Source organism: Miniopterus schreibersii (genome assembly GCF_964146895.1).
Source record: "Miniopterus schreibersii genome assembly, chromosome: 1".
Lineage (NCBI taxonomy): Eukaryota > Metazoa > Chordata > Mammalia > Chiroptera > Miniopteridae > Miniopterus > Miniopterus schreibersii.
In genome coordinates, this window is record NC_138101.1 from 65,242,549 (window position 1) to 65,264,282 (window position 21,734).

Below are 21,734 nucleotides of genomic sequence, written 5' to 3' on the forward strand. Positions count from 1 at the left end.
AGAGAAATTAGTCTTTAGACAATTTTAAACATGATCTTATACATGTACCATAGGGACACTTAACATAGACTCTATATGTACATTTCTTATATTTAAAAAAATTTAGAACATCTCTGCATTTTAAAAATCTCATTGATTGCCGTGTTTCCACTTTATAAATACAACATTTTTGTGTTTCAAATAATACCTATTTGTTATAGAAACACCAATATAATTTTGGCATTCACCCATTGGATGAATGTGCAACATATATCACATTTGCACATATTTTTTATTTGGAAAACAGCATCACTTACAGTCGGGGAATATCCTGAATGTGAAAAGTAAGCCTAGTTGGCACATATTTTGATATGTTTATTTTTTACAATTTGATGTTTCACTTTTTGGGGAGAGATGGTTACACACTAATTTCAATCTTCTGATTCTTTTAGATATTCCGAAAGTCATGATTGAACCTTCGGGTCCAATTCTTGCACCAAAGGGGAACGGTACCATTACAAAGGGTGATGGAGGGCGCAGTAACTGGATTCCTGATGTCGGAAGTACCAGGTGGCCCCTGAAGACGCCGTATATTCCTCCTGTCATTACCAACAGGCCCACTTCTAAGCCAACAACAAGACCTACACCAAAGCCAACAGCATGGCCTACCCCACCCCCACCCCCGCCGCCACCCACAGAACTCAGAAGGCCTCCCCCGCCGCCAACACCAGGAGGACCAGTCATCAGACCGACGACTAAAGCACCAGCCACTAGCACACCTCCAAGAGGGATTACAGATGACAACAGGATACAGACAGACCCTCAGAAGCCCAGAGGAGATGTGTTCAGTAAGTCATAAATGTTTGCACATTTTTTGGTGGGTTTTTTTCTTCAGTTTTATTGAAATGTAATGGACATACAGCACTGTATAAGTTTAAAGTGTACAGCAGGGTTTGACTTACGCATATTGTGGAATGATTATTAATATCCATCATCTCGTATAAATACAAAAGAAAAAGAAAAATGTTTTCCTCGTGATGAGAACTCTTAGGATTTACTCTCTTAAAAACGTTCCTATGAACCATGCGTCAGCGTTAGCTATAGTCACCATGTTGTGCATTACATCCCTAGTACTTATTTGTAACGGAAAGTTTGTACCTTTTGACCGCTTTCACCCAATTCCTTTGCCCCTCAGTTCCCACCTCTGTTAGCCGCAAATGTTATCTCTTTTTCTATGTTTCTTTTTGGATTCCACATATAAATGAAATCATATAATATTTGTCTTTCTCTGTCTGACTTATTTTATTTAACATAATACTGTCAAGATTCACCTGTTGTTGCAAATGGCAGAATTTCCTTCTTTTTATGGCTGAATAATATTTATGTACATATATACATATATATACACATAAACAATGAAATATGTACATATATGCGTATATGTGTGTGTGCACCACATTATCTTTATTAATCATCTGTAGACACTTAGGTTATCTCCATGTCTTGGCTTTAGTAAATAATGCTGCTATGAACATGGGGTGCAGATATCGCTACAACGTAGTGTTTTCATTTCCTTCAGATATATTTCCAGAAATAGGGTTCTTGGATCAAAAGGGGAGTTCTACTTTTAATTTTTTGAGGACCCTCCACAGTGTTTTCGTAGTGGCCGCACCAGTTTACAATCCTACCAGCAGTGCATGAAGGTTCCCCTTTTGTCCCCCACATCTGTTATCTCTTGTCTTTTTGATGCTAGGTGTGAGATGATAGCTCATTGTGGTTTTGATTTGAATTTCCCTAATCATTAGTGATGTTGAGCATCTTTTCATGTACTATTGGTCATTCATATATCTTCTTTGGATATATGTCTATTTGGACAAATGCCTATTCAGGTCCTTTGCCCATTTTTTAGTTGAATTATTTGGGGGCTTTTTGCTAGTGAGTTGTATGAGTTCCCTTTATATTTTAGATATTAACCCCTTATTAAATATATAGTTTGCAGATATTTCTCCCATTTCATAGGTTGTCTTTTCATCTTGTTGATTGTTTTTTGCGGTTGTTGTGTAGAAGCTTTTTAGTTTGATGTAGTCCACTTGTTTATATTTTTTGTTGCTTGTGCGTTAGGTGTTATCTCCAAAAAAAAAATCACCCATATCAAAGACCCATGTCAAAGAGCTTTTAATCTGTGTTTTCTCCTGGGAGTCTTATGTTTTCAGGTCTTATGTCCAAGCGTTTAATCCATTTTAAGGCAATTTTTGTGAGTGGCGTAAGATAGGAGTCTAGTTTCATACTTTTGCATAATTATCCAATTTTCTACTTTACTCCACTTAGTATTCTTGGCCCCCTTATCAAATATTGGGTGGCCATCTATGCTTGGGTTTATTTCTGGGCTCTCAAGTCTGTTCCATTGGTCTATGTTTCTTTTATGTCAGTAGCGTGCTGTTTTGATTACTGTAGCTTTACAGTACAGCTGGAAATCGGGAATCGTGATGCCTACCACTTTGTTCTTCTTTCTCAGGGTTGCTTTGGCTATTTGGGGCCTTTTGTGTTAGCGCATTTTTAATAAGCTCTTTATGATGACATTTCAGCCACAGGCCATGCACTGAATGAGTATAAAACTCATAAAAATAATTACCTGTACGAAGTAAGAGTCATATACCCCTACTGTTAAATATTATAAAGAGCTGAATAAAAGTCAGAGAGTTGGGCAAATAAGAACGTGCGTATAAATGGAAGGACTATCACGGTCATATAGTAGTAGATCACGGGTCCTATCCAGTATGAGAATTCTCCTAACATATTCAGATTTACATGAAAACTCTCAGAAACGGAGAACCTACTGTATCACGTGCCATTTAACTTTTAACCTAACTTTCCATTCGTTTAATCAGTCAACATTTTTGGGTGTGTTTTAGAAAGCCAGGCCTTGCATTATGCATCAGGCTTACAAAGATAAAACAGAAAAGGTTAGTCTGGTGGAAAAGACAGTCGCCTAGAAGATGACTGTGGCGCTTCGTTAGTGAGAGACTTGTGTAGCACGTTGCGGGAGTAGAGGGAAGGGGTACCAGTCAGACTTGGGCAGGGAGTGTTTGGGGTGAGGGGCTTCCTGAGTGAAATGGGGCAAAGAGGGTGAGGAAAGAAGAGCATTATAGTTGACAGGGACAGGACAACGAAGGCGCAAAGGTAGGAAGCAACAGCATAGCACATGCAGTAAACTGCCTGTCAACTGGAGAGTCGGGTCAGGGATGGTGAGAAAAACTGCACAGCGATCCCTGGTGCAAATTTGCTGTCAGCTGGTGGTTAGATGTGGACTGGGCCTAAAGACTCCCAGATTTTTAATGGGTGACAGGGTAAAGGGTGGTACCGCCGATGGAGATAAAGGCTATAGGGAACGAAGCAAGGTCTGAAGGAGGAAGAGGTGGTTCCGTTATTACCAGGCCCAAATTTGCAATTTTACAGCATTGTCCCCTGTGTTTTTCCGTTTGTCGTGTTTCACTTTGTTTACTCTTAGCTACCTCGAGGTCACTCCTCTCTCCGCTCCTCCTTTTGATGTTACTAGTTTCTTTTCTTTTCCCTTAATGGAACTCAGCTTTGCTCCTTTTAGATTGGACACTCTTGTAATTTTTCACCAGGTGAAAAGACTACTGACACTTGTGATCTTTTTCTTAAAAAGGCTTTTGTTGTTGTTGTTGCTTATATGTGACTCTCAAATCTGATATAGTTGTAATTGTGTATGTTTTGGGCAATAAATACGACTTTTAGATGAATTAGATGGTAGATCTAATAATATGTTTTATATGTGCATATCTCTTATTTTTGAAAAGCATATATTTTTTTCATTTTTATCTTCTTACCTTCTCTTTTTTCTCCCTCCCACCTTCTTTTCATCTCTCCCTCTCCCGTCTCTTTTTCTTACTCTATTTTTTCTGCATCTCTTTGTGATCATACAATGGAATTTTTATTCACGGGTGCTTAAGTAAATATAGCATTTATATTATTCTGCTGCTTAAGGTAGGGTTGTAAGAACTTGGCTAGTTAATATAAAAATACACTCTAACATAGATAGCAACATCCTTCTGAGTCTTTTAATGTTTTCCCTTTTTTAAAGGTCTCTCTCCCTATTATTTTTCTCCATACTGGCCCGCATATGAATTAAAAATAACATTGAAGTTCACCAATAGCATTTAGCAGGATAAAACTGGGAAAGGTGGAGTTCCGATGATGTTAGAGAGCACTCATTCTAAGAGAGTGTGATCGTAAAGATCGGCCCTGGGAAAGGATTACCTGGATCCTGTGCCAGGGCAGCCTCATGCCACAGAGAGCATCGCCGCCTTTGGACAGTCCTGCCCAAAATTAAAATCCCCCCCTTTTTACCTTCAGCAAGAGCTGCCGGTTAATGTTAGCATGAATGAGGGTGCCTTGGGCACTTCTCAGGGTGCCGTCTTGTGATTGTAGGGGTATATGCTAAATAAGGTAAGTCTTCTAAGTTTTTAATTCAGGACAAATAACTGGTGTTCATTCACTGTGAAAACAGAAAGGAACCTTATCGCTATTTTAATTCAACACCATTTTTTCATTGAATATTTTCTTCACTTCTGGCATAATAATTTCTTAAGACATTATTCTCGGCAGTTCTGAGAACAAAATTTGGCTTCCTCGTTGCATGAATTTTCAGGTGACGTTAATTACAGCCACTGTTTGGAGGTCTCCAAATAGCCCCAGACTTCAACCGTTATATTTTTCTTTATATTGCAAGTTATATTATGTAATGGCAGAGGTGGTTAAACAGTGCTTTTCTTTAGGATGTGTGTGTGTAAAGATATTATAAAAGGAAATGAGAAAGAAAAAATTATAACAAGAATACATCTGTAGCCCAGGCTTCTCCCCAGACTTGTACGTCACCTGCCTGTTTAACCTCTCGAGCTGGACGAGACTAGATATTCAGACACGTTGAATGTGCCTCGATGCCATCCCAGACACATTCTACCCACAGTCTGGGACACCCTACGATACAGCACCTTCATCTTACAGTTGCTACAGCTACAGAACTTGGAGTCATTGTAAATTACTCTTTTTAAACCCACATCCAATCCAAAAGGAAATCCTGTTAGCCCTACCTTCAAATTATATCGAAATTTTGACCACCGCTTGCCATCTCCAATGCTACGCCCCTGGCCAAGCCATCCCTCCCCTGGAGTATAGGTCCCAGATCCTTTATCCAAGTGAGTTGTGGATACAACATTTTTCAGATTGTGGAAAAGTAATAAGCTGCATATGCCGTGCATGACACACTGATGCATGCCGGTGTTTCTGCAGTGAAACACAGTGTACTTACAATAACTTGGCAACTAAAGACCTTGAGGTTAGGTGAAGTGTAGGTTAGTGTTGCCCCCTAATGAGCTCCAGAAAGAGCATTTGGATTTCAGAATTAGGAGGAGGAACTGCAGACCTGCACTACAGTCATCTTCCAGCCTCTCCCTGCTTGCACCTTTGCCCCTCTGTGGTCCCTTCTCAACTCAGCAGCCAGAGTGAGCTTTTAAGAGTTAAATGAGATGTCGTTGTTCAAAGTTCTGCAGTAGCACCGCAGTTCAGGGAGAACTCAGTCCCAGCCAGTGTCTTACAAAGTCCTCCATGGTCTCATCTCCTAGCACGCTCAGCTTACTCACTCCACTCCAGCCTCCTTGCTGTACCTCAAACTTCTCGCAGCTGAAGACTTTCATTCAACTCTTCCCTGTGCCTGAAACCCTCTCTCCTCAGCTATCAGCTGGGCTCCTTTTCTCACCTCTTTACACAATCTCACCTTACCAGTAGGGCGAGCCTGAGCATCTCCCCCCTTCAGTACTGCGACCTCCCCAGCCACCACCGGCACACCTGATCTCCCCACTCTCCACAGTTGTTCTTTTTAAAAAATCACCCTCTAATATACTGTATTATTTACTTATTTATAATGTCTATTTTGTCTTTCCTTCCTAGAATATAAGCTTTTGAGTTACTGGTACATTTCCAGAACCTAGAATAACGCCTGGCTCCTAATTGGCACTTGAACACTGTTTGTTGAACAAAGAGATAAATGAATGGAGTGACCACTCATAACATTTTAAAATAAAATAAATTATCATTATACAATCAAATTTTCCATACAAAGCCTAGTTTAATAGAATCACACATTTATCTATATTTAAGAATTAAAAATATATTCTTTTCTGATTGTTACTTATTTTTATACTATGGAGAGAGTTTTTTTTATTGTGTTTCCACCATTTTTTCTTTCTTTTTTCCCCCTTCCTCCCTCCCTTCCTTCTCTGTGAAGATTGCTATTCTATTCTTTTTTTTTTTTTAAAAAAAGATATTATTACCTTTATTTATTTATTTACTTAGTTATTTTTATGTGTTTCTGTTCGTTACAGTTTACATTCCGCATTATTCCGTGTTAGTTTCAGGTATACATCATTAGTAGTTAGACAATCATGTGCTTTACAGAGTGGCCCCCCTGATATTTTAAGTACCCGCCTGGCACCATACGGAGTTATTCCAGTATCATTGCCTGTATTCCCTATGCGGCGCGTTACATCCCTGGGACTATCCTGTAACTACCAATCTGTGCTTCTTAATCCCTTCACTTTTCCCACCCAGCCCCTTCACCGCCCTCCCTCTGTCAGTCTGTGCTCTGTATCCATGAGCCTGTTCAGCAGACTGTCGGATCTTTGGTGTTAATCAGTGATGCTAATGAGAAGGGAAATTATGTCAACTCAGAGCTAATCTCTCAAAGTATACATTTCCTAGCTTCTGAAACTAGTTCAAATAATTTTTGCTTTATGCTTTCACTGTGTGAATGTTGGCCTGTGAGAAGGGAGGCACATTTTTTAATGTGAGAAAAATTTAAGAAACAACCCCTTAAAACACCGTTTCCTGCAGGTATGAGCAAAAGACCCTTGAAGCTGGAGTTTTTGTCCCTTTACTACTTCTGCGAAAGAAAGGGGTTCAAAACAGCAAAAAAATTTTTAAACTTCAGTTGAACAGTACAGATGGGTTAGTTATAATAGCCTTTTGCATTTTAATTTACGGCCTAAAACCTTTCATCTGAACCAACATCAATTAATTACCCAAGTGTGATATTCTTATGAGGTTTAAAAAAATTATCCCAATTATATTCAGATCTCTAATGGTGACTAAAGTCCCTTCCAATAACCCATCACACTATTGGGATATTCTTTCTTATATTTAACACAAAGTCATGAAATTACAGTTCTCTCTCAGTTCTCTTCAGTACTGTCAGGTACACAGCTAGTCACTGTCACCTGATCCCACACTCCAGGTATTCAAGGAACGCTCTCGGGAAATTACTCGCCTCTTTCTTCTTGGGGTTTAGTAATTTCAATTTCATAAATCTTTTCTTAGAAATACTGTTTGTTTGGTTTTTTTAACACACTTAGCAATCTTTCTGCCTTGTCGTCTGAACATTCTTAGTTTTTCAAATCTGTCCCAAACTTCAAGGCCTAAAGATACATAATGGTCAGATATGACCCAATATTGATTGCAAGGAAAATCTTTTTAAACCTGATTTTCTGATCTAAATCACTTCCCTCTGTTGCCAAGTGTGTTAGAAGGCAGCTGTTTAACCCCCAGATATTTTCCCCTCAAACAGTCCCACGGTGCCAGGTATACAGTAGGCACTCAAAAATATTTGTTGGAGTTAAATGGAATTTTATATTGGATTCATTTTTAAAAATCTAAGTAATCCTTTATATGCTTGAACTAGCTAATTTTAACTTGTTGATTTGATAGTCACTCCTCATATCATCAGTTATTTCAGCTTATGGATTTTCTCTTACCCTGATAACAGTTTCATATGGCCACTGAAACAAAACATTCTCTAGAAAATGCTAAATCTAACATAGTCACAGTTTGAAGCATGATCTGAGTAATAGTGAAAAGGCTTTGAAAGGGAATATGAAAATAAGGCTGAGGCATTTGAAGACGAGGGTTTTAAGCTACTGCTAAGGATAGGATACACTGAGTTAGAAGATCTAATTTTGATTCTCATGTCTATAGTTAAGTGACTTTGGATAAGTGACTATGCTTTCCATCTCAATTTTCTCATCGACAAATAGAGGTAAAATTCATAGCTTTCTTTCCCATAGGGTGGTTTCCAGGATCCAACATAATACAAGTAAAAGTGTTTGTGAATTATTAATTACTATAAACTATAAGAGATTACTATATTTTATAGGAATAACTGTGGTGGGGAACATTTAAATAATATGTAAAGAAATAACCTTTTACATGTGATAGGAAATATTAAGCATGCATTTTTAAAATAATTCCAACTTGAGGGACCCTAGGTCTTTAAAATTGTGTGAATAGAATTATAATCAAATGTCTTTGCAGGGCTATCCCTATAGGCTTGTTTGAGCAACTCTGAAGTTCCCCAATAACATGAAATTCTTGTTCTTTCACTTATGGGACAGACCAGTGCTTCTCACAGTGTGTTTGACTGAACATTAGTTCTCTGGGATAGTGTATGCTAAAGAAGGTCTGAGGTCAAATGAATCTAAGAGATCCTAGGTTTCCTAAACTTAAATGGGTTTGTTAACTGTAGGACTCCTCAATATGCTAAGGGTCATTGTGAATCTCTCGGAGCGCCATATCATGTGTATTTTTAACTGTTCGGATTAGAGTTCATTGTAACCAACTCCAGGTCAGGCTGAGCTGAACTAAGAAGTGTAGAGACCAATCTCCACAAAACTGAAGAGTCCTCTCCCATTGGCTTTCATTTGCATGGTTCTGAAACCAATGGGTTGGTCTTGGACTCGGGAAGACCCTGGGGAAGGGTAGACAGAAAGGTTCTAGGCAGACATAGAGCAAGAACAGTCCATTTAACTTGCAGTATGCCCATGCGGACACCAGAGGTATGCTGCAAGGGACTGCTAAAAGAAGCTGGAGAGCAAGAACCAAAGACACAAATCTGGTATCAGAGCAGGTAGGATCTATCCCAGAGCAAAGAAAATAAGAAACACTTTATGCAGAGCCTGAAGTAAAGAAAGATAGGGGGAAATGCATTCTAATCTAGCAAGATAATGAAATACTATGCAGTGGTGTTTTTTGAAAAATACTTAATGTGTTGGGAAAATACCCATGTTATAAAAATGTTAAGTGAAAAGAATATACAGAATTGTATAAACCATTCTACCCCAATTAAATAAAAAGCGCATGTCTATCTATGTCTAAATAAATATAAAAGTCTGGAAGAAAAGAGACCAAAGCGGTAACCATCATATCCAGTTTATGATACTTGGGGCGGTTTTCATTGTCTTTTTGTTATCCTCATGCTGTGTTTTTCAATCTTTCTGTCCCCACTGTCATTAGTCACAGTGATTCCGTACAGCACTCGTTCCAGAGGGGCCAGCGAGCGATACTCGAATCCTACTCTCCAGCAGTGCGTCCTGTATTTTGAAAAAGTACCCCAGTAGATTCTAATTCTTAATCATGCTAATTTTATTCAGAACATACTGGTTTTTTGATAACTTCATGAAAGGTTTTATTCTGTTTTTAACCTTTCAAATTTTTCTTTACAGTCGAATGTGTCAGGCATGCCCCGTTGTAGCTAGGAAGCTCAGATTACCGCAAGGAATACAATATCACTTGGCCCGGGAAGCAGTTTTTTCCAGTGTTGTCGGAGCCTGTTTGAACCACAGTAATTTAGGATGCTTATCTAAAATGTAGATTCCTAATCCCTCCAACACATTTACCCCATGAGACTGTCTAGGGAAGTACTGCGCAGCCTTCACTGTGTGTGCAAGAAACATGGGATCCTGTGAAAAGGAAAACTCCCATTCAGTGAGGCTGTAGTGGGACCTGCAGTTCTGCATTTCTAACAGGCTCCCAGGTCATACTGCCGACCTGCCCACGACACTTTGAATAGCAGGGCTCTGAGAGCCGTAATGGCATCTCCATTCCAGCAGAATTAGCCAAATGTGGGGTGTTTAAAATGTAGCAATTGTGCCTAAAATGTAGCACGTGGCACCTGGCTCATAGAAAGTGAAAAAGAAGGTGTTGCAGATACAGATTATAGGGTATAATATATGTATCAGATGTGCTTATGAGAGGCCACATCACACAGCAGACTCGCTGTTGCTGCTATTCTAGAGCAGGAGGGTGTGCTGAAATTCCAGGTGCCGGGCAGGAGGAAGAAAGTTGTTTCCTTTGTACCCATTGCTGCTTTGCTGCCTGCTGTCCACAGGTTCTTTGCTCCTTTCCCTTCAACCGATTTGACTGAGCCTGTGGCTGCTATGATCGCATTGTTCTCAGCCATGGAAATAGGGTCTCTTCTGATTCTCTGTGGCCATGAGTAAAAAGATTGTTCCTGCTGAGGGGTGAAAAGGTCTTCCAACTAGTTTGCTTTCTAGTAAACAGCAAGGCCTGCAGAGACCCTGAGGAGCTGCCTGACATCTCCCTGAAGATTACATTTCTGCTAGTGTTTTGAAGGAGCGCGTTGTCAGTGTTTACAGGTCAGGCTCTGGTGGTGTGAATTCTGAAAGTTTTCAAGATTTTTGATTTATATTTTAATTGGATCCTATGGTGTCTGGTAAAGAAAAAAAGTAGTTCTCTCTGGAAAGTATACATCAGGTTCTTGGTGAATGTGACCAAAGACAGAAATGAGATTTTTTTTTTAAAGGTGTTTGCACATTTGTCTATAGTGTTATAATGAAAATTATGTGCGCATAGCCGATCTGTGATTTGGGCCATATCACCAAATCTTTCTATACCTTTGCTTCTTCATTTGTAAGTGGGGATAATAACAGCATCTACCTCATCAGCCTGTTGTGAAATCAGATGAGAGTGCATATAAAACTCTTACCACAGTGCTCGGCGTATAATGAAGACTCAGTACTTCCTAGCTATTACTACTACAACTTAGTAGTAAGTTGTTGTTGTAGGGGTTGAATTCATTGATATGGTAATGATAGCATTGCCTACTTAACTCAGAAAAATACAGCCCTATTTTGTGTTCTGGTTCTAAATGTTTATATTCTTCCGATGCTTTTTGTTAGGGCCCATTACAATTTTAATGTCCCTTTTGGCTAACCAGATCCTTTTGAAACAAGTTGATTTGCAAGTGCAAGCTACTAGGTGAGCAGACAAAAATGAAAATAGAAAGTTGTGACTTCATATATCCTTTCTTATGAATAATTGGACTCTCCTGTTTTGTGTAGGTGTCGATAGTACCTAGTTGAGGAGTTGCGATGTTGGAGACCGCATCACCTCAGCTTCTTTGCTGTGCAGATAGTGACAAGAGCCTTTTCAGAGACACTGTCTACGAGGGGAAGTTACAGATTGGGCCTGATAAATATCAGAAATAAAAGCTCCCTTTCTTCCTCTAAAGTGATTACTTGGCGGAGGGCACTGACACCTGCCCCCCACAGCCCGCGGGGTTCCGTGGGACCCCCGGCGATTGTGCTGCCAGCCCCAGCAGCCCGTGGGCCTGTCCCCGCCTGCGTGCAGGCCCACGGGACCAGGCCCTGACACAGCCGGGCCGTCAAGGGCTCCTTTGGCTTAGGAGGGAGAAAGGACACAAAGCCCGTGAGGCGCTCTCAACTTGGAAAAGTTGTGCGATCATCCGTGTGGTCATGCCTGCAAAAGAACCACCTTTTAGACGTCTGTCCTCCTGGGCAGCGCCTGAAGTTGTTCTGAAACTTGACGGAAGGACTGAAATAGGCGAGTCACCAAAACTGGGCTCATTATGGAGCAGCTTGTGTCTTGTTCCACCAGAAACCTAATTTTTCCAGTTCTGCTCTTTCCCCTTCACCCATGGGTGTCTTGGGAACTTCTTAGATTCTTCCCGCAGGATGAAAGCTTTGGCAACCAAGGGCTTATTTTTTGCAGAGCCCAGCAACCCTCTCCTTTTTTCCTTGTAATCAGTAGATAGCTAAGGATTTTCTCTAATATGGTTAAGGAAATTTCAGAAACTCTTTTCCAATCCTTATGTTTGCTTCTCTCTGGTCGTTTAAAACTGTAATGCATCTTGAGAGGGGGAACAGGGGGGCAGGGGAGGGAGCGGAGGAGAGGAGGGGAGAGAGGCAAGGCTGCCTCATAAAATCCTTGTCATTCATCCCCACCTGAAAATCCCTAGGTTTTGCCACCAGAAAGAGCCTTCAGGATGTTCGGGAAGTTATGTATGTGCTGTTCTCTTTCGGTGAACTAAACCCCTAAGCATAGAATTGAAGACTTTGCTATCTCGAACCTTTTAGTTCAACAACAAACGCCAGACCAGGCCTGGGTCCTGTCAGGGGAGCCACCCAGGAACAGAAACAGAATTTGCAAACCTACCTTTGCTAACTATTGTTTACACTTTGCTGTAGTTACCCATCAGGACGGGGCTGGCCGTGGGCGGTGCACATGATAATATTTACATTTACTTCACTGTGCTTACGCTTAGTGCTATTTGGGTAAAATATACAATTGACTATTTGGGAAACCTCATTTATGAGCTTGGGTTATATATTAAAATGATCGTATTCATGGGGAAAATACATGTAATTGAAAACGCTGGGCCAGACTTTCTTTAAGGAAGTCTCCTGCTTATTTGTGTGGCTGATTCTCTCACAAGCCCCAGGGCTCCCAGGCAGTCGGGAAGCATCCTGGGCCCCTAAACCCTGTCCCACCACGTTTTTATCTGGCTGGCTCCTTCCTTCAGTGCCTGTACACCCCCTTTCTTTTAGTTCATGCAGAAGGTTGTAAGAAGCAACGGGCAAGAAAGAGAGATTTCTGGTAGGTGAAACCTTGACCAATGGAAAAAAAAAAAAAAGTAGGAAATGTTTTCAAGATGAATTCTTTACTTAATGTTGGTCACAGCTGTCCTCTGACGTCTTCTCCCCGTTCATTCTCCATGCTGCAGCCAGGATGGTGACCTCATCTCGGCAATCCTATTAAAATCTTCCAGAGGCTTCCAGTGGCTACCAGAATAGAGTCTAAAATCTTTACAGGCCTTTGAAAGGCCCTGTACAATCTGCCTGCATCTCCAGCTTCTTTCATTTGGTTCCCTTCTTCCCCTGTGAGCTCTACAGCTCTAATGAGAATTCAGCCCCACGCCCTTCATTCTCTAGGCCGTCAGCTGGCATCATCCTCTCATCCTTCTTGCCCTGGTACAGGCATCTCCCACCTCTCAGAGATTTCCTTGCATTTGCCCTCCCCCTGCTAGCTTAGCTAGCCCCCTCTCTTCTCACCCCTGTATGCTCACATAGCTTCCTCTACCTCACTTTTAAAGCGCTTGTTACCTAGGGAAATTGTTAGATGTCTGTCTTCACGTCTGGAATGTAGATCCTCTGCAGGCAAGAGTATGCTTTCTGCATCCTAACAAGCTCTTAGCCCAGCGCCCGGGACCCAGTAGATGCCCACCTTCTTGATTGATTGCATTAGCATGTGGATGGGATAGAGCAGGGGGGCTGGATGAAATGATGCTAGAGGAGTTGTTAGATTTATCTTTTTTAATCTCTGAAATTATACCATTCTAATTCTGAGAATTAATGGTCCAACTACAGAGAATAGTTTATATGTATTTGTCTTGATAAATATATATCTATTTGAGTTGACTGTTAGCCCAGATATGATGCAGGCAGAGATAATTAGGAAAAGCAGGTGTCAGCATCTATCCTGGTTATACTTGTGGTTTCCCGCATGGCTAGTCATTTATTTTAATTAACATTTTCTGCACTGATTAAACTAGCTCTCTGGATCAAAGAATATGTTCAAATTACACAAATATATTTCAGTTTCACAGCCTCCTATTTAACAACAGGCTATCAAGACTCCACTCAGAGTCCTCTAAGCAGTCAAAATACAAGTCACAGACATATAGTTGCTATGGGGCAGGGTCTGTATATATGTTCTGAGAGAACTGTCTTTTCTTTCCATGTTTTAGGTAAGTGTTTTTCATAGCAGAAATTCTTTTTTATAAACAATCTTAAAATATAGAATTGTCCAAAGAGAAAACAAACCAACAAATGAGAAAATATCACTTTTCTTTTCAATAATCACACTACTACTATTAGCGTTTTAGTGTATTTTTTTACCGTTCTTTTTTTCTAGTCCAAGTGTTCGGTTTGTTCACTTGTTTTTCTTGTACATAGTTGAGATCATACTGCTTGATTTTTCCCCCCACTGTTTGTTTCGCTTGGTATTTTCCATAAACTCTAAACTGTGCCATGCAATGGGCAGTGTACCTTCTCTTGACACAGCGGTGGGACGCTGTGAGCAACCCAGACCGGTGTGAGAGGAAGGAGCTGGTTCAATGATGGGGCAGAGGTGCCGAGCAGAGCGCACACAGCTGTGAGGACTCACAGCTGGTGAGCCCTTCAGGTCTCTCAATTCCTTGGAATGTTTCCCAGTGAACTAAAGTAAAGGTGTGTATGGTCATCCGCAGCTGAATTAAATAGTTCTTGGAAGTCCAGTGCTTAAAATACTGATGAACCATCTGACACTTAGCAAGTTGTTAGATGACCCATTCCTTGGGTTGCTGTTTTCCAAACGTGTGATCTGGCCCTTTCCTTTCTCTTCTGCCTCTTCCGAGGCCGCTTTCCCTGTTTCTCAGCATCCTCCAGCCCCTGTGAATGCCTTTCTGCAGCTGTTCTGAGCACTTTCTTTGTCCTCGAGGCCCGAAATGCTCCCTCTTCCTTCACCCCAACACTTGGCTTGGGAGGTTCCGTGTTCCTCTCTCAGTCCAAGTGGTGCTTCCTCAGAGAGGGCCTCCTTGATCTCCTTTTGTAAAACAGGCCGCCTGCACCAGGAAACCTCGGGGCCGCCCTCCCCTGTCCACCAAGACTCTACTTGCCATCTGACAGTCTTTCATCTGGAAAAAAGGGGAGCTAACAAACTGTCATAATGCCCCTACAATATGGTACCTTAGGGTTTGAGCACTTCCAATCCAGAGATAATTTGTATAAATTACAACAAGATTAAGGGAACAAAAAAATGATGGTTCTGTAGAGTTTTCCTAACTTTCTCTGGCCTGCTCACCTACAACTTTGTAGTATTTCTAGTAGATAAAAGGCACTCTCTGTCTCAGAGCCTCAAACAAGGGGAGGAAAGCTGTGATTGGATGTCGGTGCTGTCAATCCTCGGGGCATAAAAGAGGGCGGGCATGTGCCGCACCCCAGAGCACCTGGATCCCTGCAGCTTGCCTGTGAGCCAGCTCCTCTATCCCTCACAGGCTGAGTATATGTGGGGAGGGGCTTTCCTGTCTGGAATTTTGAAACAACAGGGAAAAACTTTAAAGCAGTAAGCTTAAAAAAGAAAAAAATCAGTGTAAACATTATGAGGTGGTTCATTTTCAAAATTCTTGCTAAAAATAATAGGAACATTGTTGTAAAAGAACCCTGTTGACTAATGTTCTCGGTGTTCTACATCTTTCACTCCCTGCCTTATAAAAACGGGGCTAATTAATTTAAGTTCCGGCTAAGAGAAGGGAGTATTCCCTAGTCTTTGGCCAAAAATTCCTTCCCCCCCCCCCCATTCCTACACTCCCATTCCCACCCCAGTGACTCTCCAAGACGTCATCTGGTGTTTTCCTTCCTGGCCCTTGTCAACATTCAGAATTGTCGTGTGTGTCGGCCTTCGAGTTTATGTCTGTCTCCCCCATTAGAGTGCTGGCTCCATGAGGGCCTGGTCCTTGCTGGACCTTGTTTGCCCCTTTCCCTCTGTCCTCAGGCTCCCACGGTGCTTGGCATATGGGCGGCAATCAAATACACATTAAAAGACTTAAAAACTAATGATTTAAATGAATCCATTTTTTAAAAAGTGGGTACTTAAGCTCTTTCAGTGAGAAAAAAGGTTGACAGAGTGCATGGGTCTCTTGACAAGATCTTCACATTTGCTCAGTAAACACTTATTGAGTGCCTGCCTGTCACCAAGCTACGCCCGGGAAATGCCACATGAATAAGACATGATTGATGCCCTCCGGGACCTCAGAGACTAGCAGAGGGACAGACACACAAGCGTGTAAATAAAAGCAAGTCTATGAAAGAGTAGAATAGAGATGTGGAAACAAGAGTCTATGAACTACAAGGGGGAAGAATTTAATTCGCCCGGGGCATGAACGTTTTCACCCAGGCAGTGATATTTACACTGGGCAGTGACCGTAGAGGGGACATTTGGCAGGTTAATTAGCAGGAAGAGCCTCCCAAGCTGGGGACAGAGTCAGAGACTGAAAATGAATGGCATGCCTGGGCACTCTGGGGCGGGGGCGGGGTGGTGGTTGAGCGCTGAACCAAGGCCTTTGGATCTGATCTTAAAGGAACCAGGGCCCCTGCGGAAGCCAGGCGGCCAGGGCGAGAAACCCAGAGGAGCGGGCAGAGCTCAGGGAGGGGAGTCGGTGCTGCGGTTAGAACACCAAAACCCTCACCGCGGTGGCAGGTGTTTCAGTTAAAATATCCTCAATCTAGAGTTTACATAGAGATGAAAACGTGAATTTCATAGCGACTAATATTCTACTAGAAACTGGTCGCTCTTTTAAAATGTATTTTCCAGATTAAACCCTTTTAATGTGTTTTTGTGTTGAATTTTAGAAACTTTTGAAAACCAGTTTTTATTTGTACCCAGATAAATGTTACAGTATATACATCACTGCAGAACAAGCTTCATGAAGCTTCACGTGTGAAATGTAATTAAATGTTTTATTCCAGATGAGTGAATGCCCAGGTCTTTCTCTCCCCTGCCCCTTGTTAAAGGTAACACCTCGTTACAAAACAAAAAACAAAAAACATCTCTCTCTTGCAGTTCCACGGCAACCTTCAAATGATTTGTTTGAAATATTTGAAATCGAACGAGGAGTCAGTGCAGATGATGCAGCAAAGGATGATCCAGGTAGATACTTGTTTTATTTTAAATTGAATGTATTGGGGTGACATTGGTAAATAAAATTATACAGGTTTCAGGTGACCATTCTACATCATCTGTATATTGTATTGTGTGTTTACCACCCCAAGATACTTATATTCTTAGTACCGTTACGACATTTTATTGTTTTCCTCCATTTCATGAAAATAATATTTAAATTGTAGATTGTTAGGTTACACCTGGGAAAATTATAGATCCTTTTTTCTTGTTACAACTGAGTTTCCTCTGCAGTTAATCAGTTGGGCACAAATAATTGAGTAATCATTATCTTTTAAATATATATATAAAAGCAGCATGCAATATAAACTCTGAGGAGAAAAATCATATTTTATAAGTGATGTTGTAACAAGGCCATAATTGGGCAACATTTGCGTGCTGTGTTTTTACACCTGAGCACACACACACATGCACGGTTGTGCAGGGGTTCGTGTGATTTCCTTCTGATCTCCTGGACAGAAGTTCTGGTGGGTTTGTGAAGTGTGGACAGGAGAGAACACTTGTACAGATAACCTTGTTAACACGTGCATGTCTGTTGTTTGTGGTTTACTAGTCTTTCTGGTCATTTCCTTGCAGGTGTCCTGATACACAGTTGCAATTTTGACCATGGGCTTTGTGGATGGATCAGGGAGAAAGACAGTGACTTGCACTGGGAACCGGTGAGGGACCCAGCAGGTAAGCCCGGTTGTCTAACTCTAGGACACATTTCAGTGCACTGTGACACATCTCTGGTTACCTATGAAGAGGGTAAAGAGAGATCTTGTCCAGAATTTGTATTCCATTTTTTAAGTGAACTAAATTTGTTAGCTGTCAACTAGAATTATGTTATGGGAAGACGAGTAGTTCATTAAAAGGCCAGCTAATACTTCTCAAAAAGCTTGGTAAATAAAACCTGGACTTATTTTTACCTGTAATTTTCAATTTACTTGTAGTGCCTCATTCCCAAGTGTAAAGGAAGTACATCAGCCATGGTAGTTATTTTTGGTTGTTTTCTCAATCGTGTCTTTTTTCTTTTAAGATTTGAGATATAGTTGAAAGAGACTTGAATTTCTGTGAAGTTGTGAATACCTTTCTGGAAAAAAATTCAATATAACTTGGATGCTGGAGAGATTAGTTATAAATTACCATTACTTACTCCACTAGAGAATGTTCTTAGTAAGGTAGATATAGACATAGTTCCTTAGAAAATTAACAGGCTTTTAAATTGCACACTTCCTATTAACCTAAAGTGTTAGTACTTGCAAGATGTTCTGTTGTCTTGTTCTAGGAAGCGAGGCTACATAGTGTTGGTTTTTTCCCTCCCCTCGGTAATTAAAATCTTTTATGGATGATGTCAACTTAATGGAAGGATGAAGAGTTTGGTGTCTTTTTTTCTTTTTTATAGTTCTGATTTAGAAGTGAAAGAGACAAGATGTGAAGAAAAAGTATGTTTTCAACTAAAAGTGATGTTGTTCCTATTTCTTAAATACCATCCCAGGTATTATATAGAAGAACAGAAAACACACAAAAGTTAACTTGGGAGATGATATGCTCTGTTACACCAGTTATTCTCAAACTTCAGCATTTGTACAAATCAGCTGGGGGCCTTGTTAAAATGTAGATTTCAATGCATTTCTAACAAGTTCCTTGGGGATACCTCTGGTGCTAATCCTTGATGCACATTTTGAGTAGCAAGGTATTAAAATATTAGACTAAAGTATTTCATTAGATCCCCTAAGATGGAAATAATAGATGTTTAAAAATGAAAATTTAAGTAAGCTTTAAAAATATGAAATACTCCATAAATTCAAGTGGGTTTTTTAGATTTCTTTTAGCTATAAAACAATTTTTAATGACATGCATGCACAAGAACAGCCTCTTTCATTCTCAGTCTCTTGTTAACCCTCATTCATTGAAGGTTACCTCTGAGCAGGACAATATTATTATTATATATTAATTTTATTTTTTAAATACAGTTGACATTCAATATTATTTTATATTAGTTTCAGGTATAAAGCACAGTGGTAGACAGTTATGTAATTTACAAAGTGATCATCTGGATAATTCAAGCATTTGCTTGGCACCATACATAGTTATTACAGTATTATTGACTATATTCCCTCTGCTGTACTTTATATCCCTTTGACTATTAGAACACTATTATTATAATTAATGTCATGTATATCTGTGAATTAGAAAGAAACCAACATTTATTTAATACCTATTATAGTCTTCACTTACTCATTAATTTTTTATTTTCTATATATATTTTAAATTGATTTTAGAGAGAGGAAAGGAGACAGAAACATCAATCGGTTGCCTTCCATACATGCCCTGACCAGGAATCAAACCCATCACCTTCTGTGTAGGCGACAACGCTCCAACCAACTGAGCCACACTGGCAGGGCCATCTCATTAATTCTATTTAATATCCTCTTATCCACGCGGTGAAGCAGGCAATATTGTTTTTACTTCACAAAGGGAATATTGAGGCCCAGAGTGTACATAAATTTCAAAGGCTGCACTGAGCAAAAGAACAGACTTCATGTCCAGGCCTCTCCGTGCTGCCCAGCAGCCTCCGGGCAGTTCGGTGTCTGGACGCCTGCAGCAGTGTCCTGGGGATTTCACGCTCCCACAGCCTGGTCTCTGTGTCCTGTGGTGGTGTGCATGCTCCAACTGGCAGATCCCAGCCTGTGGGTTTCACTGACCACTGACCAGGGGTACTTTGCTACAGAAGGAAGGATTGTTAGCAGCCAGGCATATTCATGGTCGTAATGAATAACCTTTTCAAGTAAGGTACACTGGGGAGAGTAATTCATGCTAAATAAACTCAAAAGAATTCATTATACATCTATGTAGATAGTAAAATACTTGATTTTTAGAATTTTAATACTACATTATAGAACTAATTTAGTACATCCCAACATTTTTTTATTATTCAACTCATATGTAAATGTTTTAATTTGTTGTGACCCCAATTCCACTTGCCCTCTGATAGAAAAACGAGAAGAGGATTGGAAATTAAAATGGCAGGCAAGGAAAGCTGGAGCTGGTGAGTTGGCTGTGATAGTACAGAACAAATGGAAAGGCAGTGCTGCCACACCAGCTGCACAACATTAGATCAATGGGCCACATTTAAGAGGGTGAAATCTAATGGGGGGAAAGACAAGGTAGGGCTCATGGTCTAGAAGCCAGTTACACAGCTGTAGGAGGGGGAGAAGTGCCTTCGCAGTAAGCGTGCGAGACTTTAGAGTTTTAGTGGGTAATGAAATCAAGGAGAGGACCCTGTGTTTTTGCTGCCAAAAAGTTGGGTTGTTTCCCTAGAAATATGGTATTTTTTTTGAGAATGGAAAATCCACTTTGGTGGGTTCTTTCTGGTCTGAGAAGAATAGAGATAAATGTAGGTCACTCAGAATGCTCTGGGTGGAAAAGTGTTTCAAAGCCTGTGGAAGAGCAGGGCAAGAAACCAGAGTGCTCAGCCTGGAGAAGAAATAGTGAAATGGGGCTGCTTTTCAAATACTTGACTGACAACATCTATCACCATTGTTCTGTGACCACAAAGGGGTGGAAGTCGGCCTAGTAGGTGAAAACTACAGAGATCGATTTTGGTTCACTCTCTGACAGAACTTCCCAATAGAGCTGTCTAAAAAGAGCTCAGCTGATGTTGAAGTAAGGAGCTCTCTGTTGATAGAGGCATTTGACTGGGTGACGTATGGCAAGAGGTTTTGAGCCCTGGATAAGTGCTGGGCTAGAAACCTCTTACACCAGCTTTGAGAGCCTTGGCCCAGAATGGAATGCCCAGGTAACCCAAGGAGACCAGTGAGCAGCAAGGTTCCAGTTGGAAAGTGGACAGGAAGACCAGAGGAGGGCAGGGAGTTGGAAGGTCAGGAGTGCATGGTATCTATCAAGTTGGAATTGCAGATGGGCTTTTTAGAATGTGTTGGGGAATTCTCCAAATTCTGATGAAGAAATACTAACAAAGCTTCTGATGAAAAATGCCTGTTTTTCTTCTAGGATGTTTAGGTGAGGTTGTATGTGTGTAAATATAAGCCATTTAATGAATTATATCTCTGAATTATCTAATTACCAAGCTAATTGTTTACTTGTTTCTATCTAGATTATACCACGTGTAAAGGAACATATATGTTTGGATTTGCACAGTTATGACTGATTTTTAATGTGCATTTCTTATCCAAGATCCAGATATGTAAATATTCTTAAATGCTAATATCTCCAAGAAGAGAAAACCTTCAATTAAATAAACTTACAGCTTTGAGAAACAGCTGTAAAATAATCGCATTTGCTAGCTGCCCTTCCTTTTTGCTCACTGGGTTTTGTTTATCACATTCCATCTTAAACTTAATTGTGAGATAGTGAAATTAATACATCCCTCTAAGGAATGGAAAGTTGTGCAGCCAGCAGATGTGGTGATTCACTGCAGGCACATAGCTGTGGCCCTGACGATACACCCCTTTCTTGTAATGTCAAGGCTGCACCTGGGGTCCTTTTCCTGGAACCCTGATCAATGGGGATCAAGGGTTAAAAGCAGCTGACTCCGTGCTCTGTCCGCTCCTCGTAGCTACAGGAATTCACTTAAATATATAACAAGCATGCCAGCATGTACATACAAGTATGTCTGGTGCAGCATTAAAAAGTATTATCTTGAAATACTTGTAAATGGAAAAATAAATCCACAGTGGAGATAAAAGCTGCCTTCCAGCCCTGGCTCATAGTTACCCTCCCAGATGCAACCAGTTTCTTGGTTATCTTTCCAGAGATATATTTGTCCATACAACAGGAAAGCACCCTCTTATGTACCTTGCTTTTGTCACTTAAGGATATGGTTTTAAGAGTTGACATGAAGAACAAAGATGTTAAAGCCAGAATACCTG

At 40.6% G+C, this 21,734-nt stretch overlaps 1 protein-coding gene across 4 annotated transcripts in view; it reads left to right on the forward strand.

Moving 5' to 3' along the window:
- Positions 1-21,734, forward strand: part of NPNT (nephronectin) — a 76,220-nt gene that overhangs the window by 46,928 nt on the left and 7,558 nt on the right. For all 4 annotated transcript variants that reach the window (XM_081147865.1, XM_081147867.1, XM_081147866.1 and 1 more), the window contains 3 exons: positions 432-827; positions 16,747-16,833; positions 17,440-17,538. In XM_081147865.1, coding sequence (XP_081003991.1) covers positions 432-827; positions 16,747-16,833; positions 17,440-17,538 — 582 coding nt within the window. The remainder of the gene's footprint in view (positions 1-431; positions 828-16,746; positions 16,834-17,439; positions 17,539-21,734) is intronic.